Here is a 27,990-nt window from a genome sequence, read left to right on the forward strand (position 1 = left end):
TGCACTCGAGGGTGACCACGGAGATTTTCACCCTCATTGAAGACACCGACGATTTCCAGACGGCGTTCACAGCACTGAGAAGTCTCTACGTTCGCCCAGTTAACCAAATCTACGCTCGCTACCAGCTCGCGACGAGACGGCAAGCTCCCGGAGAATCGATGGACGAGTTCTACGCCGCGCTGTTGATTTTGGGACGAGCCTGCAGCTGCCCGTCGGTGAATGCAAACGAAGATGTTAATGCGCGATGCTTTTGTGGCAGGTATGCAATCCTCCCAAATCCGCCAAAGACTTCTAGAAAAAGAGTCGCTAGGACTCTCAGAGGCACGGGCCCTGGCAGCGTCGCTGGACGCAGCCGCGCGTAATACCCGCGCCTACGGCCCCGACCGCGCGGCAGGCCATTGGGCCCCGTACGTACCCGTCGCGGCAAACCCCCTAACCCCCCCCCGGACACCCCACAGGCTTGCGCAGTCCAAACCCCGAGTCGCACCGGGGGCGCCCGCTGCTACTTCTGCGGCCAGGCGAAGCACCCCCGACAACGCTGTCCGGCCCGCGCAGCCATCTGCAAAAGCTGCGGGAAAAAGGGCCACTATGCGGTGGTGTGCCGATCCCGCGAGGTCGCCGCCGTCCCGGGGCGACAGGGAGCCCTACAGGCAGTCTCTGCCTCCCAACCCCCCCAGCACGCCATGTGCGACCCGCAGGCGCCGCCATTTTGGGTCCCGACCACCGCGGCCCCGGGAGAACTGGGAGACTTGCACGCCGCCTACGCTCCCCAACCCCCCTCCCCGCAGTCCATGTACGACCCGCCGCCGACGCTCCCGATTTGGGTGCCGGCCAACACTCTCCACGGAGAGGAGGGTTTTTTTCGCATCCCTAACGCCACCCTCACCACCGTCCCGCCCCACGCCTGGCCCGCCGGCGCAACCTACCTGGGCCCCGACCACCGCTGTCCCCGGCGAGGGAGCTCCGCACGGTCCCAGCGCTCGCGGCCCCACGACTGACCCGCCGGCCTGGGCCCCGACCACCGCTGTCCCCGGCGAGGGAGCTCCGCGCGGTCCCAGCGCTCGCGGCCCCACGACTGACCCGCCGGCGCCGCCGACCTGGGCCCCGACCACCGCTGTCCCCGGCGAGGGAGCTCCGCACGGTCCCAGCGCTCGCGGCCCCATGACTGACCCGCCGACCTGGGCCCTCACCCCCGTCCCACGCCCCACGCCTGACCCGCCGGCGCAACCTACCTGGACCCCGACCATCGCTGTCCCCGGCGAGGGAGCTCCGCACGGTCCCAGCGCTCGCGGCCCCACGACTGACCCGCCGGCCTGGGCCCCGACCACCGCTGTCCCCGGTGAGGGAGCTCCGCGCGGTCCTAGCGCCCGCGGCCCTGGCGCTCGCAGTGAAGGAACTCCGCGCGGTCCTAGTGCCCGCGGCCCTGGCGCTCGCAGTGAAGGAACTCCGCGCGGTCCTAGCGCCCGCGGCCCTGGCGCTCGCAATGCAGGAACTCCGCGCGGTCCTAGCGCTCCCCAGACCCCCCAGCACACCATGTGCGACCCGCAGACGCTGCCATTTTGGGTCCCGACCACCACGAGGGGAGGAGGGGCGCCGCCATCTTGGACCGCCCCCGACCTGTACGACGCATGGGGGTGGCCATTTTGTTCACCCCCGACGCCATCTTGTGACCCCTCAGCCACGTGCGATGTATGGGGGTGGCCATTTTGTCCATCCCCGACGCCATCTTGGACGGCAACAATGGACCCCACCCCACTACTACAACCACGGCTCGCTTCGGTTACGCTCGATCAGGCTCGGCCCCGGACTCTCCAGACGACGACGACAACGGTCCTAATTAACGGCCACGAGACGCCATGCCTAGTCGACTCCGGGAGCACGGAAAGTTTTATACATCCCGACACGGTAAGACGCTGTTCCTTAACTACCTACCCCAGCGCACAAAAGATTTGCCTAGCTGCAGGATCCCACTCCGTACAGATCCAGGGATTCTGCATAGTTACCCTTACGGTGCAGGGGAGGGAATTCAAAAACTACAAACTTAACGTCCTTCCCCAACTCTGTGCCCCCACCTTGCTGGGCTTAGATTTTCAATGTAACCTACAGAGCCTTACGTTTAAATTCGGCGGCCCCATACCCCCACTCACTATCTGTGGCCTCGCCACCCTCAAGGTGCAACCCCCGTCCTTGTTTGCGAACCTCACCCCGGATTGCAAACCCGTCGCCACTAGGAGCAGACGGTACAGCGCCCAGGACCGGACCTTCCTTCGCTCCGAAGTGCAGCGGCTACTAAAGGAGGGCATAATCCAGGCCAGCAGTAGTCCCTGGAGAGCGCAGGTGGTAGTAGTGAAGACAGGGGAGAAACAAAGGATGGTCATTGACTATAGCCAGACCATCAACAGGTACACACAACTAGACGCGTACCCTCTCCCCCGCATATCCGACATGGTCAATCGGATTGCCCAGTATAAAGTCTTCTCCACCGTGGACCTCAAGTCCGCCTACCATCAGCTCCCCATCCGCCCAAGTGACCGCAAGTACACAGCCTTCGAGGCAGACGGGCGATTATACCATTTCCTACGGGTCCCTTTTGGCGTCACAAACGGGGTCTCGGTCTTCCAACGGGAGATGGACCGAATGGTTGATCAACATGGGTTACGGGCCGCGTTCCCGTACCTCGACAATGTAACCATCTGCGGCCACGATCAGTAGGACCACGACGCCAACCTCCAAAAATTCCTCCAGACTGCCAAAGCCTTGAACCTCACGTACAACGAGAACAAGTGTGTTTTTAGCACCGATCGGCTAGCCATTCTGGGCTACATAGTGCGCAATGGGATAATAGGCCCCGACCCCGAACGTATGCGCGCACTCATGGAATTTCCCCTCCCGCACTGCCCAAAAGCCCTGAAACGCTGCCTGGGGTTCTTTTCGTACTACGCCCAGTGGGTCCCCCAGTACGCAGACAAGGCCCGCCCCCTAATACAGACCACGACCTTCCCTCTGTCGACAGAGGCTTGCCAGGCCTTCAGCCGCATCAAAGCGGACATCGCAAAGGCCACGATGCGCGCCATCGACGAGTCCCTCCCCTTCCAGGTCGAGAGCGACGCCTCGGACGTAGCTCTAGCGGCTACCCTTAACCAAGCGGGCAGACCCGTGGCCTTCTTCTCCCGAACCCTCCACGCCTCAGAAATCCGCCACTCCTCAGTGGAAAAGGAAACCCAAGCCATAGTGGAAGCTGTGCGACATTGGAGGCATTACCTGGCCGGCAGGAGATTCACTCTCCTCACTGACCAACGGTCGGTAGCCTTCATGTTCGATAATGCACAGCGGGGCAAGATCAAGAATGACAAGATCTTGCGGTGGAGGATCGAACTCTCCACCTTCAACTATGAGATCTTGTACCGGCCCGGAAAGCTGAACGAGCCGTCCGATGCCCTATCCCGCGGCACATGTGCCAACACACAAATTGACCGCCTCCAAGCCCTCCACGAGGACCTCTGCCACCCGGGGGTCACTCGGTTTTACCACTTCATCAAGTCCCGCAATCTCCCATACTCCTTAGAGGAGGTCCGTACAGTCACAAGGGGCTGCCACATCTGCGCAGAATGCAAACCGCATTTTTTCAGGCCAGATGGAGCGCACCTGATTAAGGCTTCCCGCCCCTTTGAATGCCTCAGTCTCGATTTCAAAGGGCCCCTCCCCTCCACCGACCGCAACGCGTATTTCCTTAATGTAGTGGACGAATACTCCCGCTTCCCTTTTGCCATTCCCTGCTCCGACATGACCGCGGCCACAGTCATTAAAGCCCTGAACAGCATCTTCACGCTGTTCGGTTACCCCGCATACGTCCACAGCGACAGGGGGTCCTCTTTCATGAGTGATGAGCTGCGCCAGTTCCTGCTCAGCAAGGGCATAGCCTCAAGCAGGACGACCAGCTACAACCCCCGGGGGAACGGGCAAGTAGAAAGGGAGAACGGCACGGTCTGGAAGGCCGTCCTACTGGCCCTACGGTCCAGGGATCTCCCAGTTTCACGGTGGCAGGAGGTCCTCCCGGACGCTCTCCATTCCATCCGGTCGTTATTATGTACAATCACTAATCAAACGCCTCACGAGCGTCTCCTTGTCTTCCCTAGGAGGTCCTCCTCTGGAACGTCGCTGCCGACCTGGCTGGCGGCCCCAGGACCCATCCTGCTCCGAAAGCACGTGCGGGCACATAAGGCGGACCCGTTGGTCGAAAGGGTTCACCTCCTCCACGCAAACCCCCAGTACGCCTATGTGGAGTACCCCGACGGCCGACAGGACACGGTCTCCCTGCGGGATCTGGCGCCCGCCGGCACCACGCACCCCCCCCCCGACACCATCAACCCAACCGTCCCCCTTCCTGCCACCGCCGCACCCCGCGACCGCCCCCTTCCCAGGAGGATCAGTCCCCCTCCCCTTTGCACCTACAGCTGAAACCGTGCGGCTCCCGGAGGTGACAACGCTGGTACAAGCACCACCACCACCGCCGGGGCCGAGGCGATCGACACGGACGACCAGCCCGCCCGACCTACTCGTGGCGTCGATGTAAAACAAAGATGGACTGTCCAATGAACATTTTGTTTTTCCTGTACACTCTGTAAATAGTTGTAACAGGACAATACTGTACTACCATGTAACTGTTCTATCCTCCCAGGACCAGCCCTGTAAACCCTTACCACCATACGAAGCATCACCCCGCCGGGTTCATTTTGACAAGGGGTGAATGTGGTAGTATGTATTGGGGGTCATGTGGGACTGGAAGCCCTAATGTCATTGGCTGACAGATCCCGGGTCCTGGTTGGCCGTTGACCTCATGCTCCGCCCTGAAGGCGAAGTATAAGAAGCCGGTGCCTTCCCCCGCAGGCCAGTTTACTATCGGGCTGCTGGGGAACAGACACGCTTAATAAAGCCTCATCGACTTCACTCTACTCGTCTCACGGAGTCTTTGTGCGCCGCACGGCCATCGGGAGGACTTCTTGCCAGCGGGAGACTGGGTGATCCCTGGGCCGTAGGGCCAGTAGAACAGTCTTCCAGACCGTTCTGTTCTCCCTCTCCACCTGTCCGTTTCCCTGGGGGTTGTAACTGGTCGTCCTGCTCAAGGTGATGCCCTTGCTGAGCAGGAATTGACGCAGTTCGTCGCTCATAAAGGAGGAACCCCTATCACTGTGTATGTACGCGGGGAAACCGAACAGTGTAAAGATACCCTGGAGGGCCTTGATGACGGTGGTTGTGGTCATCTCTGGGCAGGGAATGGCGAATGGGAACCGGGAGTACTCGTCAATCACGTTCAGGAAATACGTGTTGCGGTCGGTGGAGGGGAAGGGGCCTTTGAAATCCATGCTGAGGTGTTCAAAGGGACGGGAAGCCTTTATCAGGTGCGCCCTCTCTGGCCGGTAGAAGTGCGGTTTGCACTCCCTGGTGACCGTCCTGACCTCCTCGATGCAGTAGGGCAGGTTGCGGGTCTTGATGAAGTGGAAGAAACGAGTGACCCCCGGGTGGCAGAGGTCCTCGTGGAGGGCTCGGAGGTGGTCCACTTGTGCAGTGGCACAAGTTCCACGGGACAGGGCATCAGGAGGCATGTTTAGCTTCCCCGGACGGTACAAGATCTCGTAGTTGAAGGTGGAGAGTTCTATCCTGCACCGCAAGAACTTGTTGTTTTTAATCTTGCCCCGCTGTGCATTATTAAACATGAAGGCAACCGACCGTTGGTCCGTGAGGAGAGTGAATCTCCTGCCGGCCAGGTAATGCCTCCAATGTCTCACAGCTTCAACTATGGCTTGTGCCTCTTTTTCGACCGAGGAGTGCGGATTTCAGAAGCATGGAGGGTACGGGAGAGAAAATGGTGTTATAGGCCGCGACCCTGAACGCATGCGCATCCTTATGGTTGAGGGTGGCCGCCAGAGCTACGTCGGACGCATCGCTCTCGACCTGGAAAGGGAGGGACTCGTCGATGGCGCGCATCGTGGCCTTTTCAATGTCTGCTATGATGCGGCTGAAGGCCTGGCGGGCCTCCGTCGACAGGGGGAAGGTTGTGGACTGGATTAGGGGTCGGGCTTTGTCTGCGTAGTTGGGGACCCATTGTGCGTAATAGCTGAAGAACCCGAGGCAGCGCTTCAGGGCCTTGGAGCAGTGAGGGAGGGGGAACTCCATGAGGGGGCACATGCATTCAGGGTCGGGGCCTATAACACCATTTTGCACTATGTAGCCTAGAATGGCTAGACGGTCGGTGCTAAACACACATTTATCCTTATTGTATGTCAGGTTAAGGATTGTCGCGTTCTGGAGAAATTTGCGGAGGTTGGTGTCGTGGTCCTGCTGGTCATGGCCGCAGATGGTGACGTTATCCAGATACGGGAACGTTGCGTGTAAGCCGTACCGATCAACCATTCGGTCCATCTCTCGCTGGAAGACCGAGACCCCATTAGTGACACCAAACGGAACTCTTAAAAATTGATAGAGCCGCCCACCTGCTTCGAAGGCAGTGTACTTGCGGTCACTATTACGGAGGGGTAGCTGGTGGTAGGCGGACTTGAGATCCACCGTGGAGAAGACCTTGTATTGTGCGATCCTGTTTACCAGGTCGGCTATGCGGGGGAGAGGGTACGCGTCCAGCTGCGCAAACCTGTTGATGGTCTGGCTGTAGTCAATAACCATCCTACGTTTCTCCCCGGTCTTTACCGCCACTACTTGAGTTCTCCAGGGACTGTTGCTCGCTTTGATGACCCTGACGGGTTTGCAATCCGGGGTGAGGTTCGCAAACAGGGAAGGCGGGTCGACCTTAAGGGTCGCGAGGCCGCAGACAGTAAGGGGAGGTATAGGGCCGCCGAATTTAAAGGTCAGGCTTTGCAAATTGCATTGTAAGTCCAGCCCCAGGAGGGTAGCCGCGCAGAGGTGGATTGGATTGGATTGGATTTGTTTATTGTCACGTGTACCGAGGTACAGTGAAAAGTATTTTTCTGCGAGCAGCTCAACAGATCATAAAGTACATGAGAAGAAAAGGGAATAAAAGAAAATACATAATAGGGCAACACAACATATACAAAGTAACTACATAAGCACTGGCATCGGATGAAGCATACAGGGTGTAGTGTTAATGAGGTCAGTCCATTTAGGAGTCTGGTAACAGTGGGGAAGAAGCTGTTTTTGAGTCTGTTCGTGCGTGTTCTCAGACTTCTGTATCTCCTGCCCGATGGAAGAAGTTGGAAGAGTGAGTAAGCCGGGTAAGAGGGATCTTTGATTATACTGCCCGCTTTCCCCAGGCATCGGGAGGTGTAGATGGAGTCAATGGATGGGAGGCAGGTTCGTGTGATGGACTGGGCGGTGTTCACGACTCTTTGAAGTTTCTTGCGGTCCTGGGCCGAGCAGTTGCCATACCAGGCTGTGATGCAGCCCGATAGGATGCTTTCTATGGTGCATCTGTAAAAGTTGGTAAGAGTCAATGTGGACATGCCGAATTTCCTTAGTTTCCTGACGAAGTATAGGCGCTGTTGTGCTTTCTTGGTGGACCAGGACAGGTTTTTGGAGATGCGCACCCCTAGTAATTTGAAACTGCTAACCATCTCCACCTCGGTCCCGTTGATGCTGACAGGGGTGTGTACAGTACTTTGCTTCCTGAAGTCAATTACCAGCTCTTTAGTTTTGCTGGCATTGAGGGAGAGATTGTTGTCGCTACACCGCTCCACTAGGTTCTCTATCTCCTTCCTGTATTCGGACTCATCGTTATTCGAGATCCGGCCCACTATGGTCGTATCGTCAGCAAACTTGTAGATGGAGTTGGAACCAAGTTTTGCCACGCAGTCGTGTGTGTACAGGGAGTAGAGTAGGGGGCTAAGTACGCAGCCTTGCGGGGCGCCGGTGTTGAGGACTATTGTGGAGGAGGTGTTGTTGTTCATTCTTACTGATTGTGGTCTGTTGGTCAGAAAATCGAGGATCCAGTTGCAGAGGGAGGAGCCAAGTCCTAGGTTTTGGAGCTTTGATTATGAGCTTGGCTGGGATTATGGTGTTGAAGGCGGAGCTGTAGTTAATAAATAGGAGTCTAATGTAGGAGTTCTTGTTTTCGAGATGCTCTAGGGATGAGTGTAGGGCCAGGGAAATGGTGTCTGATGTGGACCGGTTGCAGCGGTATGCGAATTGTAGTGGATCAAGGCGTTCTGGGAGTATGGAGGTGATGCGCTTCATGATCAATCTCTCGAAGCACTTCATTACGACTGAAGTCAGGGCCACTGGTTGGTAGTCATTGAGGCACGTTGCCTGGTTCTTCTTTGGTACCGGTATGATGGTGGTCTTCTTGAAGCAGGTGGGGACCTCAGAGTGGAGCAGGGACAGGTTAAAGATGTCTGTGAATACCTCTGCCAGCTGGTCCACGCAGGCTCTGAGTGCACGACCAGGGATCCCGTCTGGGCCCGTCGCCTTCCGAGGGTTCACTTTCAGCAAGGCCAATCTGACTTCGGAAGCTGTGATGGTGGGTATGGGTGAATTATGGGCTGCTGGGGCACACGCCAGCGGATTGTTGGTTACCTGCTCGAACCGAGCATAGAATGCATTGAGTTCATCGGGGAGGGGTGCGGCAGGTCATACAGGCGGAAATTGTCGAATTTCCTGCCTTGGACAGTGAGGTTCGCTAGGCAGAACCCCTTTATCTCCACCGAGTGTGACCCGGAGGCCAGGGAGATCCTTTGGTTTACAGGGTGGGTTACAAGTGAACAGCGCCTTACTGTGTCAGGGTGAACAAAGCTTTCCGTGCTCCCAGAGTCAATCAAGCAAGGCGTCTCATGGCCGTTGATGAAGACCGTCGTTGTAGCTGTTGCAAGTGTCCGGGGTCGACTTTGGCCCAGTGTCACCGAGGCCAGATGAAGCAGTTGCGAGTTCTGATCGGGCAGCGTGTAGTCGGCCGTGCTGGGGGCCTGGGGCCCCATCCAAGATGGCGGCACCTATGGGTCGCACATGGTGTCCGGGGATGAACAAGATGGCGGCGGGGTTGGACAAAATGGCGGTGCCCACCCGTTCAGCTTGGTGTCCGGGGGGCAAGATGGCCGCGCCTGTGGGTCGCACGTGGCCCTGGGATAGGGGGGTGGCGGTGAGCACTGGCCGGTCGGGGCCTGAAGGGGGGTCCGGAGTCACTGAAGACCGCGGCCACGGCGCGAGCCTGCCAGACCCCCACAAAGTGGCCCTTCTTGCCGCACCCTTTGCAGGCGGCGGTGAGGGCCGGGCAGCGCGGGAGGGGATGATTCGCCTGCCCGCAGAAGAAACAGCGGGGCCTGGCGGCGTTAGTGGGCCGTCTCGTAGCGCAGGCCTGCGGGGTCAGGGGAAAGGTCTGTGGGGCTGCTGCTGCGGGGTGCCACGCAGCCCAGGGGGCCACCGCGCGGTCGGGCGCATAGGACTGCGCGTTTTTGTAGGCAACGTCCATGGACCCTGTCAGGCCCCGTGCCTCTCTAAGTCCCAGGGTGTCCTTTTCTAGGAGTCTTCGGCGGTTATCTGAGGAGCTCATACCTGCTACGAAGGCATCCCTGATTAAAAGTTCCGTGTGCTCGCTCCCCGAAACTTGCGGGCAACCACAGTTTCGGCCCAGCACCAGTAGAGCCCGGTAGAAATCTTTCAACGATTCCCCGGGGCTTTGCCGTCTAGTTGCAAGCAGGTGACGTGTGTAGACCTGATTTACAGGGAATATTAAAATGTCCTTTGAGCAGTTCGATCGCGGCATCATAGTCCTCCGCCTCCTCGATAAGGGGGTAGACCCCAGGGCTGACCCTTGAGCGCAGGAGGTGCATTTTCTGTCCTTCTGAGGGGGTGCCTCTAGCCGTCTCGAGGTAGCCCTTAAAGCACGCCAGCCAGTGTTTAAATATTGCAGCCAAGTTCTCCGCGTGGGGGCTGAGTTGAAGGCACTCCGGTTTGATTCGGAGATCCATCCTTCCAGCTTAAGTCTAGTAGATTAAATTGATGCGCGATCAATTACACTCAAGATGAAGTGATTTCCTAATTGAAGGCTTTAATCTACTAGAACTTGCTCCCCAACAGCTTTGGTACAGAAAGTGAAGGCTGCTGGGACGGCACCGTTTCTTATACTCCGCCTGTCAGGGCGGAGCTACGTAACAACAGCCAATGGTAAACTCCTGGGTTTAACCAATGGTCATCAGCCTCTTAGGTACCACAATACTTGGTACTACCACACTCACCCTCTATCGTCCCCCAGCCTCCCAGCAAAGATACCCATAAAAACACTAAACAGCGCCTAAGAGAGGTTGCCTCCTGTCCATCATCCAAAAAACAACACAGAGCAATGCAACAAAAAGAGGGGCAGGGAGAACCAATACCACCTCACATTGCCTCCAACGTTCAGTGTCCTCCCTCTCCTGCCAGTTCATTATCTCTCAAAAACTCTGTTGCTCTGGTGTTTCAAAATAATACTCGCGACCGTTGTGGGTCACCCAAAAGTGGGCCGAGTACGGCTTCCCGAACTTCACCCCCTTGTTAAAGAGGGCAGCCTTGACCCGGTTGAATCTAGTTCTCCTCTTGGCCAGTTCTGCGCCAAGGTCCTGATATACCCGGAGCTTGGTACCTTTCCAAGCACATCTCCTCATCTGCCTGGCCCACCGCAAGATCTTCTCTTAATCCAAAAACTGGTATATCCTCACCTACATCGCCCTCGGCCATTTTTAAATGGCACCCCAATCACTCAACCCCCTGACGCGACCACCCCCAAAGAATGGCGGGGGTTCTCCAATGGGCACACAACACCCCCAAAGGATGTACACTCCATTTCCTTCCCACCTTCTTAAAAATAAATTTAGTGTACCCAATTCATTTTTCCCAATTAAGGGACAATTTATTGTGGCCAATCCACCTACCCTGCACATCTTTGGGTTGTGGGGGCGAAACCCACACAAACACGGGGAGAATGTGCAAACTCCACACGGACAGTGACCCAGAGCCGGGTTCGAACCTGGGACCTCGGCGCCGTGAGGCAGCAGTGCTAACCACTGCGCCACCGTGCTGCCCTTCCTTCCCAAGCACAGGGCTAAATTGCTGGCTTTGAAAGCAGACCAAGGCAGGCCAGCAGCACGGTTCAATTCCCGTAACAGCCTCCCCGAACAGGCGCCGGAATGTGGCAACTAGGGGCTTTTCACAGTAACTTCATTGAAGCCTACTTGTGACAGTAAGCGATTTTCATTTCATTTTAACCTGAGTTGGTGAAAAAGTGGACAGGCCGCCTACTGATCCCAGCCACACATTCATGCATCAGCAGTGGAAACAAGTTTTTAAATGGCTTTTAGTTTGCCAGTTAAGGGCCTCAATAGACCTAAGGCAGGTGGGATGACTGATGCCTTATTCACCAATTGTATCATGGAGGGAAGCTCAGGGTTGATTGGTGAAAATCCAGTATTTCTTACACTTTTGGCTTCAACAGAAGGAAACATACTTCAGAATTTCACCAAAATCCAGATTTTGACCATTCCAATTTTATAACATTAAACAGATTGAAAGTGACAATATATTTATTGATCAGCAAAAGTCTTTTAAGGTTGTGACTCACCATTTTTTCTTTCATTGCAGCGTCAAACTTTGCCTGTACCTTGTCCAGCTCAGCTTGTTTCTCATCCAGTTGGGCTTGTGCAGTTCCTAACTCCTTCATGGCCCGTTGAAGGCGGTTTTCTTGTACGGCCAAATTAGCCTAAAACAGACATTTAAAAAGGAAAACCAATCATTTATAGTCTATCAAAAGACCTTTCCAGCAACATAAAATATCTTCTCAATGACTGCAACATGACATCCCGAAGAAAACTAGAGTCTAATTCGCCTCAGTGTTAAAGCACTGCTAATGGTAAGTGTCAAATCCACCAAATCTCGAAATTTGAAACAGCTGCCAAAATGGTTTTTGAAAGTTTTGTATTATGAGAAGATGTTCTGAAATCAGGAAATTGATGTCCCCACCAATTGTGATGATTTTATTTTAAAGTAAACTTTTAGGAAAAATTAAAGAACATAAGGAAATTATACTTAAATACAAGAATGGTTTCACACAGTTGACAGTATTTTAAAACACTTCCAGAAGATCATAACTTAAAGCACACCCAGAGCTAATCTCCCCTTTTCTGCTTGTCAATAATCCTTATAGATTTTGAAATTCTATAGGATTCCAGTAATTTTACCACACAGTGCCCTTTTGCTTTAGGCATGTCCTCGGAGGCTGACAACAACTGGTTCTCTGGTCTGGCCTTGTCCAAACTGTCTTTTTAAAGAGTAGACCAGCTACCAAGCTTTCTTCTGGGAGATCTAAGCAGCTACACTCCCCCCCCCCCCAAATAGTCTTTACTTAAAAAGTGTCACTTCTCTTTGATCTCTCTGTCCTGTATTGTTTCATCCAGTCTCTTTCCCAGAGCTGATCAAACTCTTTTCTTTACTTTAGCTTCTATGTGTTTAAAAAATAAATTTACCCGATCTTTGCTTCACAAACTGGTAATTTTTACAACTTGTATCTGTTCCACTTGAACGGAAACAACCCACTTCAAAACTACTTTTTTGCCTTGTGTAAATTCTTATTGAAGTTCTTCTGAGGTCATTAACATATCAAAACCACTTCTTTCTGTTGTTTTAGACCCTTGCAGTCACTCTGGGCTGGATTCTTCCACCCTGCCCCACCACACCATCGTCAAGGGCGAGATGCGGGCAATGTAAAATTCCATTGACCTTGGGTGGGATTCTCTGGACTCCAGATTGTAACAATTATACCCCTGCCAGCCTGTTTTCCATTCCGTGAGAAATATGACAGTGATATTACCAAAAAAAAAAAGATTAGAATTCTTTGTTTTCCTGACAATTGGAAAGATTCACTGTGGAACTGAAAAAAGGACCCAAGTTTCTTAAAAGATCAGTGAGAATATTTAACTTCTTACAAGTTTATTTCTTTTACATCATTCCTGAGCAGTTGGGAAATATGTTAGATTGAATGTGTTTAATGCAGAAATAGCTTTGATTACCAAATTTCTCCACAAGAAGTTATTTTTAAAGTTATTGACAATTGTCAAGGAGAGTTTAGAGCATAATGCAGATAGAAAAATGGAATTATAAAGGATCTTATAACAGCATGAGTAGGCCAATTGAACCGTTGTTCAGTTAAATTTGGATTAACTAAGGAAAGCCATTGTTGATTTGTTGAAGGAAAATAAACCTAAAGCTTCCACTCAGGCCTGGAATTTTGAATCCGCACTCGCTACCCAGTGTATCAGCAGTGAGGGCAGAAAATCTCGCGAAAATCGGGAAACACGATTTTAGCCAGAGATATCACTGGGGACATCACAAGGTTCACGTCCACAAAGGGTATGAATAAGTTTAAATATTATTAGCTGCCCGCCCGTCAAATGATTCCCCCTCACTCAATATTCTTGCAAAGGTTTAGTCAGGCGTGAGGCAGTCAAGGGATGACTTCAGCGGCGCAATAAGTATAGCCCCGGGGGGGGGGGGGGGGGGTAGAGGGACATGCTTAGACATTGTATTGCTCTGGCATTGCCTCCTAGCACAGGTTAGCACTTCTAGGTTGGCACTGCCAGCTGTTCCAGGGCCAGTGTCAGGGTGGACCACAGTGGGAGATCCATGAGGGGGTGCTTTGATGTGTGGTAGGTGACGGGGAGAGCGGAGGTCGAACGGGATGAATGTTGTAGTGGGGAAGGGCTGTATCAGCAATGAATTTTGAGGGTGGGGTGTCGTGAAGGGCTATGCCAGCAATGAATGTTGGGGGAAGGGGTATGCCAGCAATGAATGTTGGGGGAAGGGGTATGCCAGCAATGAATGTTGGGGGAAGGGCTATGCCAGCAATGAATGTTGGGGGAAGGGGTATGCCAGCAATGAATGTTGGGGGAAGGGGTATGCCAGCAATGAATGTTGGGGGAAGGGGTATGCCAGCAATGAATGTTGGGGGAAGGGCTATGCCAGCAATGAATGTTGGGGGAAGGGGTATGCCAGCAATGAATGTTGGGGGAAGGGCTATGTCAGCAATGAATGTTGGGGGAAGGGCTATGCCAGCAATGAATGTTGGGGGAAGGGCTATGCCAGCAATGAATGTTGGGGGAAGGGCTATGCCAGCAATGAATGTTGGGGGAAGGGCTATGCCAGCAATGAATGTTGGGGGAAGGGCTATGCCAGAGATGAATGTTGGGGGATGGGCTATGCCAGCAATGAATGTTGGGGGAAGGGGTAACCCAGTGATGAATGTTAGAGGGGGAGGGTATGCCAGTGATGTCAGGGAGGAGGGGTATGCCAGCAATGTCAGGAATGGAGGGGTTTGCCAACAATGTCGGTGGGGAGTGGTATGCCAGGAAATGATTGGGAGGGGGGTATGTCAGCAATGTCATGGGGGAGAGCAATGCCAGAGCGCAGGGGTTTTCCAGCAATGTCAGGGGGGAGGGGTATGGCAGCAAAGTTGGGTGGGGTGATCTGCCAGCGATGTTGGGGAGGGGTATGCAAGTGATGTTGGTGGGGGGGGTATGCCAGTGATGTCGGGGAGAGGGGTATGCCAGTGATGCTGGTGGGGGGGGGTTATGCCAGTGATGCTGTTGGGGGGGGGGGTTACGTAGGGAAGAGGTGTTGGCAATTCTGGACAGGCTGAAAATAGATAAGTCCCCGGGACCTGATTGGATTTATCCTAGGATTCTCTGGGAGGCCAGGGAAGAGATTGTTGGACCGTTGGCTTTGATTTTTATGTCATCATTGGCTACAGGAATAGTGCCAGAGGACTGGAGGACAGCAAATGTGGTCCCTTTGTTTAAAAAGGGGAGCAGAGACAACCCCGGCAACTATAGACCGGTGAGCCTCACGTCTGTAGTGGGTAAAGTCTTGGAGGGGATTATAAGAGACAAGATTTATAATCATCTAGATAGGAATAATATGATCAGGGATAGTCAGCATGGCTTTGTGAAGGGTAGGTCATGCCTCACAAACCTTATTGAGTTCTTTGAGAAGGTGACTGGACAGGTAGATGAGGGTAGAGCAGTTGATGTGGTGTATATGGATTTCAGCAAAGCATTTGATAAGGTTCCCCACGGTAGGCTATTGCAGAAAATACGGAGGCTGGGGATTGAGGGTGATTTAGAGATGTGGATCAGAAATTGGCTAGCTGAAAGAAGACAGAGGGTGGTGGTTGATGGGAAATGTTCAGAATGGAGTTCAGTCACAAGTGGAGTACCACAAGGATCTGTTCTGGGGCCGTTGCTGTTTGTCATTTTTATCAATGACCTAGAGGAAGGCACAGAAGGGTGGGTGAGTAAATTTGCAGACGATACTAAAGTCGGTGGTGTTGTCGATAGTGTGGAAGGATGTAGCAGGTTACAGAGGGATATAGATAAGCTGCAGTGCTGGGCTGAGAGGTGGCAAATGGAGTTTAATGTAGAGAAGTGTGAGGTGATTCACTTTGGAAGGAATAACAGGAATGCGGAATATTTGGCTAATGGTAAAGTTCTTGAAAGTGTGGATGAGCAGAGGGATCTAGGTGTCCATGTACATAGATCCCTGAAAGTTGCCACCCAGGTTGATAGGGTTGTGAAGAAGGCCTATGGAGTGTTGGCCTTTATTGTAGAGGGATTGAGTTCCGGAGTCAGGAGGTCATGTTGCAGCTGTACAGAACTCTGGTTCGGCCGCATTTGGAGTATTGCGTACAGTTCTGGTCACCGCATTATAGGAAGGACGTGGAGGCTTTGGAGCGGGTGCAGAGGAGATTTACCAGGATGTTGCCTGGTATGGAGGGAAAATCTTATGAGGAAAGGCTGTTGGACTTGAGGTTGTTTTCGTTGGAGAGAAGAAGGTTAAGAGGAGACTTAATAGAGGCATACAAAATGATCAGGGGGTTGGATAGGGTGGACAGTGAGAGCCTTCTCCTGCGGATGGAAATGGCTGGCGCGAGGGGACATAACTTTAAGCTGAGGGGTAATAGATATAGGACAGAGGTCAGAGGTAGGTTCTTTACGCAAGGAGTAGTGAGGCCGTGGAATGCCCTACCTGCTACAGTAGTTAACTCGCCAACATTGAGGGCATTTAAAAGTTTATTGGATAAACATATGGATGATAATGGCATAGTGTAGGTTAGATGGCTTTTGTTTCGGTGCAACATCGTGGGCCGAAGGGCCTGTACTGCGCTGTATTGTTCTATGTTCTATGTTCTATGCCAGTGATGTTGGTGGGGGGGGGGGGTATGCCAGTGATGTCGGAGAGAGGGGTATGCCAGTGATGTTGGTGGGGGTGGGGGGGGGGGTATGCCAGTGATGTCGGGGAGAGGGGTATGCCAGTGATGTTGGTGGGGGAGGGTATGACAGTGATGTCGGGGAGAGGGGTATGCCAGTGATGTCAGGGAGGGGTATGCCATCGATGTCAGGGGTAGAAGTATGCCAGCGATGTTGGGGGGGGTTATGCCAGTGATGTCGGGGGGAGGAGAATGCCAGCGATGTTGGGGAGCGGTATGCCAGTAATGTCAGGGGAGGGGGGTATGCCAGCGATGTCAGGGGGAGGGATATTCCATCAATGTCAGGGGGGAAGGATATTCCAGCAATGGCAGGGGGAGGGATATTCCAGCAATGGCAGGGGGGGAGGGATATGCCAGCAATGGCAGGGTGGAGGGATATTCCAGCAATGGCAGGATGGAGGGTAATGCCAGCAATGTCAGCGGGGGAGGGATATGCCAGCAATGGCAGGGTGGAGGGATATTCCAGCAATGGCAGGATGGAGGGTAATGCCAGCAATGTCAGCGGGGCAGGGATATGCCAGCAATGGCAGGGTGGAGGGATATTCCTGCAATGTCAGGGTGGAGGGATATTCCAGCAATGTCAGGGGGGAGGGATATTCCTGCAATGTCAGGGGGGAGGGATATTCCAGCAATGGCAGGGGGAGGGTAAAGCCAGCAATGTCAGCGGGGGAGGGATATGCCAGCAATGTCAGTGGGGGAGGGATATTCCAGCAATGTCAGGGGGGGAGGGATATTCCAGCAATGTCAGTGGGGGAGGGATATGCCAGTAATGTCAGTGGGGGAGGGATATGCCAGCAATGTCAGTGGGGGAGGGACATTCCAGCAATGTCAGGGGGGGAGGGATATGCCAGCAATGGCAGGGGGGAATGTTTTGCCAGCAATGTCAGTGGGGGAGGGTTATTCCAGCAATGTCAGTGGGGGAGGGTAATGCCAGCAATGTCAGGGGGGGAGGGATATTCCAGCAATGTCATGGGGGGAGGGATATTCCAGCAATGTCAGTGGGGGACGGTTATTCCAGCAATGTCAGGGGGGGGAGGGATATTCCAGCAATGTCAGTGGGGGAGGGATATGCCAGTAATGTCAGTGGGGGAGGGTATGCCAGCAATGTCAGGGGGGGAGGGATAGGCCAGCAATGTCAGGGGGGGAGGGATATTCCAGCAATGTCAGTGGGGGAGGGTATGCCAGCAATGTCAGGGGGGGGGGGGGGATATTCCAGGAATGGCAGGGAGGGAGGGATATGCCAGCAATGACAAGGGGGAGGTTATGCCAGCAATGTCAGTGGGGGAGGGTATGCCAGCAATGGCAGGGGGGGAGGGATATGCCAGGAATGGCAGGGATGGATATGCCAGCAATGGCAGGGGGGAGGGTATGCCAGCAATGTCAGTGGGGGAGGGATATGCCAGTAATGTCAGTGGGGGAGGGATATTCCAGCAATGGCAGGGGGGAGGGATATTCCACCAATGGCAGGGGGAGGGATATTCCAGCAATGTCAGTGGGGGAGGGATATGCCAGTAATGTCAGTGGGGGAGGGTATGCCAGCAATGTCAGGGGGGGAGGGATATGCCAGCAATGGCAGGGGGGAGGGATATGCCAGCAATGGCAGGGGGGGAGGAGGGTATGCCAGCAATAGCAGGGGGGTGGGGGGAAGGGTATGCCAGCAATGGCAGGGGGGAGGGTATGCCAGCAATGGCAGGGGGAGGGATATTCCAGCAATGCAGGTGGGGGGAAGGGATATGCCAGCAATGGCAGGGGGAGGGATATTCCAGGAATGGCAGGGAGGGAGGGATGTGCCAGCAATGTCAGTGGGGGAGGGATATGCCAGCAATGGCAGGGGGGAGGGATATGCCAGCAATGACAGGGGGGAGGGTTATGCCAGCAATGGCAGGGAGGGGAGGGATATGCCAGCAATGGCAGGGGGGGAGGGATATGCCAGCAATGGCAGGGGGGGAGGGATATTCCAGCAATGGCAGCCATGATGTGGAGATGCCGGCGTTGGACTGGGGTGAGCACAGTACGAAGTCTTACAACACCAGGTTAAAGTCCAATCGGTTTGTTTCGATGTCACTAGCATTCGGAGCGCTGCTCCTTCCTCAGGTGAATGAAGAGGTATGTTCCAGAAACATATATATAGACAGATTCAAAGATGCCAGACAATGCTTGGAATGCGACCATTAGCAGGTGATTAAATCTTTACAGATCCAGAGATGGGGTAACCCCAGGTTAAAGAGGTGTGAATTGTGTCAAGCCAGGACAGTTGGTAGGATTTCGCAGGCCAGATGGTGGGGGATGAATGTAATGCGACATGCATCCCAGGTCCCGGTTGAGGCCGCACTCATGTGTGCGGAACTTGGCTATATGTTTCTGCTCGGCGATTCTGCGTTGTCGTGCGTCCTGAAGGCCGCCTTGGAGAACCCTTACCCGGAGATCAGAGGCTGAATGCCCTTGACCTCTGAAGTGTTCCCCGACTGGAAGGGAACATTCCTGCCTGGTGATTGTCGCGCGATGTCCGTTCATTCATTGTCGCAGTGTCTGCATGGTCTCGCCAATGTACCACGCTTCGGGACATCCTTTCCTGCAGCGTATGAGGTAGACAACGTTGGCCGAGTCGCACGAGTATGTACCGCGTACCTGGTGGGTGGAATTATCACGTGTAATAGTGGTATCCATGTCGATGATCTGGCGCGTCTTGCAGAGATTGCCATGGCAGGGTTGTGTGGTGTTGTGGTCACTGTTCTGAAGACTGGGTAGTTTGCTGCAAACAATGGTTTGTTTGAGGTTGCGCGGTTGTTTGAAGGCAAGTAGTGGGGGGGTGGGGATGACCTTGGCAAGATGTTCATCGTCATCAATGACGTGTTGAAGGCTGTGAAGAAGATGATGTAGTTTCTCCGCTCCGGGGAAGTACTGGACGACGAAGGATATTCTGTCGGTTGTGTCCCATGCTTGTCTTCTGAGGAGGTCGGTGCGGTTTTTAGCTGTGGCGCGTTGGAACTGTCGATCGATGAGTCGAGTGCCACATCCCGTTCGTACGAGGGCATCTTTCAACGTCTGTAGATGTCTGTTACGCTCCTCCTCGTCTGAGCAGATCCCGTGTGTACGGAGAGCCTGTCCAAAGGGGATGGCTTCTCTAATGTGTTTAGGGCGGAAGCTGGAGAAGTGGAGCATCGTGAGGTTATCCGTGGGTTTGCGGTAAAGCGAAGTGCTGAGGTGACCGTCCTTGATGGAGACAAGTGTGTCCAAGAATGCAACTGATTTTGGAGAGTAGTCCATGGTGAGTCTGATGGTTGGATGGAACTTATTAATGTCATCGTGTAGTCGTTTCAGTGATTCTTCGCCATGGGTCCAAAGGAAAAAAATGTCATCAATGTATCTGGTGTATAACGTCGGTTGAAGGTCCTGTGCAGTGAGTAGGTCCTGTTCAAATTTGTGCATGAAGCTGTTGGCGTATTGGAGTGCGAATTTGGTCCCCATGGCTGTTCCGTGCGTCTGGATGAAGAACTTGTTGTCGAAGGTGAAGACGTTGTGATCCAGAATGAAGCGGATGAGTTGCAGAATTGCGTCTGGAGATTGGCAGTTGTCGGTGTTGAGTACTGAGGCTGTTGCAGCAATGCCGTCGTCATGGGGGATGCTGGTGTAGAGTGCCGTGACGTCCATTGTGACGAGGAATGTTCCTGGTTCAACTGGTCCATGGGTGCTGAGTTTCTGTAGGAAGTCCGTCGTGTCGCGACAGAAGCTGGGCGTACCTTGTACGATGGGTTTCAAGATGCCCTCGATGTAGCCAGAGAGGTTCTCACACAGGGTCCCATTGCCTGAAACGATAGGGCGGCCTGGTGTGTTGGCCTTATGTATTTTCGGGAGGCAGTAGAGATCTCCAATGCGGGGAGTACGTGGGATGAGAGCACGTAGGGTGCTCTGAAGATCTGGATCCAAGGTCTTGATCAGTCTGTTAAGTTGGCGGATGTGTTCCTTGGTCGGATCTGCGGGTAACTGTCTGTAGTGTTCTTGGTTGTTCAGTTGTCGGTATACTTCTTTGCAGTAGTCCGTTCTGTTCAGTACGATAGTGGCCCCTCCTTTGTCTGCTGGTTTGATGACGATGCTGTGGTTGGTCTTGAGAGACATGGCATTGCGTTGTGCTTGGGTGACGTTTGGGGCTGTCTTGTGAATGCGACTGATGAATCTGGCATTGACGCGACTCCTGACGGCTTGAGCATACATGTCGAGTCTAAGGCAGCGGCCTTCCGGAGGGGTCCAATTCGACTCTTTCCTCTTCGGTTGCCGCACCGCAGATCTCTCGGTCTGCTGTTCCGGTTCATTGGTAGTCTGCTTGGGTTCGCTGTTGGCATCTTGGGGTCTGTGGAAGAATTCCCGGAGCCTCATTCGCCTGATGAATTCCTCCGTGTCTGCCGCGAGACTGATGGGGTCCATTTTGGTGGTGGTGCAGAAATTGAGCCCTCTGCTGAGGACTTCGATTTCATCTGGTTGAAGGGTGTAGTCCGACAAGTTGACAATAGATTTCCCTGTATTGTTTTCTACTGTGACACCGGGGGTGGCTTGGTTGCTGCCGGTTGTGATGCCAAGTTTCTCAAGCTTTCTGTTCTTGGTGTCCATATAGGTGGCATAGTATCGTTATCTCATATGTTTGGCGGTGTTCCGCAGCTGGTCTGCAGCATCCAGAGCGCAAGTTGAGAATATGGCCTCTATCTTGTTTTCCAGGCTGCGTCGTCTGTTGTAGAGCTGGCGGACGAGGTGGTTGAGGAGTGTGAGAGAGGTGCGACGGCAGAGTCTCTCAGCGAAGTCTGTGTTGTAGGTCGACTTGAGTGGGTTTGTGATCTGTAGTCCTTTCAGGATCTTGTCTGCTTTCTTGCATCTTTGTAGAAACTTAATGTCAGTGTCTTTCTGAGCGATCTTCCTGGAGATCCTCTCCACTTTGAGCTGGCAGATTGCGGTGTCGATGGTAGCCATGATGTGGAGATGCCGGTGTTGGACTGAAGTGAGCACAGTACGATTTCTTACAACACCAGGTTAAAGTCCAACAGGCTTGTTTCGATGTCACTAGCTTTCGGAGCGCTGCTCCGAGCAATGGCAGGGGGAGGGATTTTCCAGCAATGAATGTTGGGGGAAGGGGTATGCCAGCAATGAATGTTGGGGGAAGGGTTATGCCAGTGATGAATGTTGGGGGAAGGGGTATGCCAGCAATGAATGTTGGGGGAAGGGCTATGCCAGCAATGAATGTTGGGGGAAGAGCTATGCCAGTGATGAATGTTGTGGGAAGGGGTATGCCAGCAATGAATGTTGGGGGAAGGGCAATGCCAGCAATGAATGCTGGGGGAAGGGGTATGGCAGTGATGAATGTTAGAGGGGGAGGGTATGCCAGTGATGTCAGGGAGGAGGGGTATGCCAGCAATGTCGGGAATGGAGGGGTTTTCCAACAATGTCGGTGGAGAGGGGTATGCCAGCAATGATTGGGAGGGGGGTATGTCAGCAATGTCATGGGGGAGGGTAATGCCAGCAATGGCAGGGCGCAGGGGTTTTCCAGAAATGTCAGGGGGGAGGGGTATGCCAGCAAAGTCGGGTGGGGGGGGGGGGGATGCCAGCGATGTTGGTGGGGGGGGGGGGGGAGGGGGTATGCCAGTGATGTCGGGGAGAGGGCTATGCCAGTGATGTTGGTGGGGGGGTATGCCAGTGATGTTGGTGGAGGGGGTATGCCAGTGATGTTGGTGGGGGGAGGGTATGCCAGTGATGTCGGGGAGAGGGGTATGCCAGTGATGTTGGTGGGGGGTATGCCAGTGATGTTGGTGGGGGGGGGTATGCCAGTGATGTTGGTGGGGGGGTATGCCAGTGATGTTGGTGGGGGGGTATGCCAGTGATGTCGGGGAGAGGGGTATGCCAGTGATGTTGGTGGGGGGTATGCCAGTGATGTTGGTGGGGGGGTATGCCAGTGATGTCGGGGAGAGGGGTATGCCAGTGATGTTGGTGTGGGGGGGCTATGCCAGTGATGTTGGTGGGGGGGGGTATGCCAGTGATGTTGGGGAGAGGGGTATGCCAGTAATGCTGGTGGGGGGGGGGGTATGCCAGTGGTGTTGGTGGGGGGGGTATGCCTGTGATGTTGGTGGGGGGGGGTCTGCCAGAGATGTTGGTGGGGAGGGTTATGCCAGCGATGTTGGTGGGGGGGGTTATGCCAGCGATGTTGGGGAGGGGTATGCCAGTGAAGTCAGGGGGAGGAGTATGCCAGCATTGTTGGGCGGGGGGAGGCGTATGCCAGTGATGTTGGGGGGGGATGGGTATGCCAGTGAAGTCAGGGGGAGGAGTATGCCAGCGATGTCAGGGGGAGGAGTATGCCAGCGATGTAGGGGAGCGGTATGCCAGTGATGTCAGGAGGGGAGGGATATGCCAGCAATGGCAGGGGGGGAGGAGGGTATGCCAGCAATGGCAGCGGGGACGGATATGCCAGCAATGACAGGGGGGAGGGTATGCCAGCAATGGCAGGGGGAGGGATATTCCAGTAATGGCAGGGGGGGGGGAGGGATATGCCAGCAATGGCAGGGGGGGGAGGGATATGCCAGCAATGACAGGGCGGAGGGATATGCCAGCAATGGCAGGGTGGGGGGGGGGGGGGGGGGCGGTGCGGCGGAGGGATATGCCAGCAATGGCAGGGTGGGGGGGGGGGCGGTGCGGGTATGCCAGCAATGAATGTTGGGGGAAGAGCTATGCCAGTGATGAATGTTGAGGGAAGGGCTATGCCAGCAATGAATGTTCGGGGAAGGGCTATGCCAGCAATGAATGTTGGGGGAAGGGCTATGCCAGCAATGAATGCTGGGGGAAGGGGTAGCCCAGTGATGAATGTTAGAGAGGGAGGGTATGCCAGTGATGTCAGGGAGAGGGGTATGCCAGTGATGTTGGGGGGGGGGGGTTATGTCAGTGATGTTGGTGGGGGGGGGGGGGAATGCCAGTGATGTCGGGGAGAGGGGTATGCCAGTGATGTTGGTGGTGGGGGGGGGGAGGGTACGTCAGTGATGTTGGGGAGAGGGGTATGCCAGCGATGTTGGTGGGGGAGGGGTATGTCAGTGATGTTGGGGAGAGGGTATGTCAGTGATGTTGGTGGGGGGGGTATGCCAGTGATGTTGGGGGGGGGGCTATGCCAGTGATGTTGGGGGGGGTATGCCAGTGATGTTGGTGGGGGGTATGCCAGTGATGTTGGTGGGGGGGTATGCCAGTGAAGTTGGTGGGGGGGTATGCCAGTGATGCTGGAGTGGGGGGGGGGTGGTATGCCAGTGATGCTGGAGGGGGGGTATGCCAGTGATGCCGGGGAGAGGGGTATGCCAGTGATGTTGGTGGGTGGGGTATGCCAGTGATGTCGGGGAGAGGGGTATGCCAGTGATGTCGGGGAGAGGGGTATGCCAGTGATGTTGGTGGGGGAGGTTTGCCAGTGATGTTGGTGGGGGAGTATGCCAGTGATAGGGAGGGGTATGCCAGTGATGCTGGAGTGGGGGGTTTGCCAGTGATGTTGGTGGGTGGGGTATGCCAGTGATGTCGGGGAGAGGGGTATGCCAGTGATGTTGGTGTGGGGGGGGCGGTATGCCAGTGATGCTGGAGGGGGGGGTATGCCAGTGATGTTGGGGAGAGGGGCATGCCAGTGATGTTGGTGGGGGGGGTATGCCAGTGATGTCGGGGAGAGGGGTATGCCAGTGATGTTGGTGTGGGGAGTGGGTGGTGGTATGCCAGTGATGCTGGAGGGGGGGTATGACAGTGATGTCGGGGAGAGGGGTATGCCAGTGATGTTGGTGTGGGGAGTGGGTGGTGGTATGCCAGTGATGCTTGAGGGGGGGTATGACAGAGATGTCGGGGAGAGGGGTATGCCAGTGATGTTGGTGGGTGGGCTAAGCCAGTGATGTCGGGGAGAGGGGTATGCCAGTGATGTTGGTGGGGGGGGGGGTGGTATGCCAGTGATGCTGGAGGGGGGGTATGCCAGTGATGTTGGTGGGGGGGGTATGCTAGTGATGTTGGTGGGGGGGGGGGGGATTGCCAGTGATGTCGGGGAGAGGGTTATGCCAGCGATGATGGTGGGGGGGTTATGCCAGCGATGTTGGGGAGTGGTATGCCAGTGAAGTCAGGGGGAGGAGTATGCCAGCATTGTTGGGGGGGCGAGGCGTATGCCAGTGATGTTGGTGGGAGGGGGTTATGCCAGTGATGTCGGGGAGGGGTATACCAGCGATGTCAGGGGGAGGAGTATGCCAGCGATGTCACGGGGAGCAGTATGCCAGCGATGTTGGGGAGCAGTATGCCAGTGATGTCAGGGGAGGGGGGTATGCCAGCAAAGTCTGGGGGGTATGCCAGCGGTGTTGGGCGGATGGATATTTTAGCAATGTCAGGGGGGGACGGATATGCCAGCAATGGCAGGGGGGGAGGGATATGCCAGCAATGTCAGGGGGGAGGGATATGCCAGCAATGTCAGGGTGGGAGGGTATGCCGGCAATGTCAGGGGGAGGGATATTCCAGCAATGTCAGGTGGGGGGGGATATGCCAGCAATGTCAAAGGGGAAGGGTATGCCGACAATGGCAGGGGGAGGGATATGCCAGTAATGTCAGGGGGGGGAGGGAAAAAACCAGCAATGGCAGGGGGAGGGATATTTCTGCAATGGCAGGGGGGAGGAATATTCCAACAATGTCAGGGGGGGGGGGTATGCCAGCAATGGCAGGGTGGGGGGGGGTGGGCGGTGCGGGTATGCCAGCAATGAATGTTGGGGGAAGAGCTATGCCAGTGATGAATGTTGAGGGAAGGGCTATGCCAGCAATGAATGTTCGGGGAAGGGCTATGCCAGCAATGAATGTTGAGGGACGGGCTATGCCAGCAATGAATGTTCGGGGAAGGGCTATGCCAGCAATGAATGTTGGGGGAAGGGCTATGCCAGCAATGAATGTTGGGGGAAGGGCTATGCCAGCAATGAATGCTGGGGGAAGGGGTAGCCCAGTGATGAATGTTAGAGGGGGAGGGTATGCCAGTGATGTTGGGGGGGGGGGGGGGGTTATGTCAGTGATGTTGGTGGGGGGGGAATGCCAGTGATGTCGGGGAGAGGGGTATGCCAGTGATGTTGGTGGTGGGGGGGGGAGGGTACGTCAGTGATGTTGGGGAGAGGGGTATGCCAGCGATGTTGGTGGGGGAGGGGTATGTCAGTGATGTTGGGGAGACGGGTATGTCAGTGATGTTGGTGGGGGGGTATGCCAGTGATGTTGGGGGGGGGGCTATGCCAGTGATGTTGGGGGGGTATGCCAGTGATGTTGGTGGGGGGTATGCCAGTGATGTTGGTGGGGGGGGTATGCCAGTGAAGTTGGTGGGGGGGTATGCCAGTGATGCTGGAGTGGGGGGGGGGTGGTATGCCAGTGATGCTGGAGGGGGGGGTATGCCAGTGATGCCGGGGAGAGGGGTATGCCAGTGATGTTGGTGGGTGGGGTATGCTAGTGATGTCGGGGAGAGGGGTATGCCAGTGATGTTGGTGGGGGAGGTTTGCCAGTGATGTTGGTGGGGGAGTATGCCAGTGATAGGGAGGGGTATGCCAGTGATGCTGGAGTGGGGGGTTTGCCAGTGATGTTGGTGGGTGGGGTATGCCAGTGATGTCGGGGAGAGGGGTATGCCAGTGATGTTGGTGTGGGGCGGGCGGTATGCCAGTGATGCTGGAGGGGGGGGTATGCCAGTGATGTTGGGGAGAGGGGCATGCCAGTGATGTTGGTGGGGGGGGTATGCCAGTGATGTCGGGGAGAGGGGTATGCCAGTGATGTTGGTGTGGGGAGTGGGGGGTGGTATGCCAGTGATGCTGGAGGGGGGGGGTATGACAGTGATGTCGGGGAGAGGGGTATGCCAGTGATGTTGGTGGGTGGGCTAAGCCAGTGATGTCGGGGAGAGGGGTATGCCTGTGATGTTGGTGGGGGGGGGGGTGGTATGCCAGTGATGCTGGAGGGGGGGGTATGCCAGTGATGTTGGTGGGGGGGTATGCTAGTGATGTTGGTGGGGGGGGGTATTGCCAGTGATGTCGGGGAGAGGGTTATGCCAGCGATGATGGTGGGGGGGTTATGCCAGCGATGTTGGGGAGTGGTATGCCAGTGAAGTCAGGGGGAGGAGTATGCCAGCGTTGTTGGGGGGGCGAGGCGTATGCCAGTGATGTTGGTGGGGGGGGGTTATGCCAGTGATGTCGGGGAGGGGTATACCAGCGATGTCAGGGGGAGGAGTATGCCAGCGATGTCAGGGGGAGCAGTATGCCAGCGATGTTGGGGAGCAGTATGCCAGTGATGTCAGGGGAGGGGGGTATGCCAGCAAAGTCTGGGGGGTATGCCAGCGGTGTTGGGCGGATGGATATTCCAGCAATGTCAGGGGGGGACGGATATGCCAGCAATGGCAGGGGGGGAGTGATATTCCAGCAAAGTCAGGGGGGAGGGATATGCCAGCAATGTCAGGGTGGGAGGGTATGCCGGCAATGTCAGGGGGAGGGATATTCCAGCAATGTCAGGTGAGGGGGGATATGCCAGCAATGTCAAAGGGGAAGTGTATGCCGACAATGGCAGGGGGAGGGATATGCCAGTAATGTCAGGGGGGGGAGGGAAAAAACCAGCAATGGCAGGGGGAGGGATATTTCTGCAATGGCAGGGGGGAGGAATATTCCAACAATGTCAGGGGGGGAGGGTATGCCAGCAATGGCAGGCGGAGGGATATTCCAGCAATGTCAGGGGGGGGGAGGGATATGCCAGCAATGTCAGTGGGGGAGGGAATGCCAGCAGTGGCAGTGGGGGACGGATATTCCAGCAATGTCAGGGGGGGAGGGATATGCCAGCGATGTCGGGGGTAGAAGTATGCCAGCGATGTTGGGGGGTGGGGGTATGCCAGTAATGTCGGGGGGAGGAGTATGCGAGCGATGTTGGGGAGCGGTATGTCAGTGATGTCAGGGGTGGGGGGTATGCCAGCAAAGTCGGGGGGGTATGCGAGCGATGTTGGGCGGAGGGATATTCCAGCAATGTCAAAGGGGAAGGGTATGCCAGCAATGACGGGGGGGACGGGTATGCCAGCAATGACAGGGGGGGAGGGATATGCCAGTAATGTCAGTGGGGGAGGGTATGCCAGCAATGACAGGGGGGAGGGTTATGCCAGCAATGAGAGGGGGGAGGGATATTCCAGCGCTGGCAGGGGGAGGGATATTCCAGCAGTGTCAGGGGGGGGGGGGAGGGAAATGCCAGCAATGGCAGGGTGGAGGGATATGCCAGCAATGACAAGGGGGAGGGTATTGCCAGCAATGGCAGGGGGAGGGATATTCCAGCAATGGCAGGGAGGAGGGATAGTCCAGCAATGGCAGGGGGGGGAGGGATATTCCAGCAATGTCAGGGTGGAGGGATATGCCAGCAATGGCAGGGGGGAGGGATATTCCAGCAATGGCAGGGGGAGGGATATGCCAGCAATGGCAGGGGGAAGGGTAATGCCAACAATGTCAGCGGTGGAGGGATATGCCAGCAATGGCAGGGGGGAGGGATATGCCAGCAATGGCAGGGGGGAGGGATATGCCAGCAATGGCAGGGGGGGAGGGTATGCCAGCAATGGCAGGCGGAGGGATATTCCAGCAATGTCAGGGCGAAGGATATTCCAGCAATGTCAGTGGAGGAGGGATATTCCAGCAATGGCAGGGGGGGAGGGATATGCCAGCAATGTCAGGGAGGAGGGATATGCCAGCAATGGCACGGGGGAGGGATATGCCAGCAATGGCAGG

General features: G+C 55.2%; 1 protein-coding gene across 1 annotated transcript in view; it reads right to left on the minus strand.

Moving 5' to 3' along the window:
- LOC140411508 (dynein axonemal heavy chain 8-like) overlaps window positions 1–27,990 on the minus strand; it is a 2,059,122-nt gene that overhangs the window by 397,845 nt on the left and 1,633,287 nt on the right. The window contains exon 70 of the mRNA XM_072500594.1: window positions 11,555–11,692. Within this exon, the coding sequence (XP_072356695.1) occupies window positions 11,555–11,692 (138 nt within the window). The remainder of the gene's footprint in view (window positions 1–11,554; window positions 11,693–27,990) is intronic.

The sequence above is a fragment of the Scyliorhinus torazame genome, chromosome 4 (assembly GCF_047496885.1).
Source record: "Scyliorhinus torazame isolate Kashiwa2021f chromosome 4, sScyTor2.1, whole genome shotgun sequence".
NCBI lineage: Eukaryota > Metazoa > Chordata > Chondrichthyes > Carcharhiniformes > Scyliorhinidae > Scyliorhinus > Scyliorhinus torazame.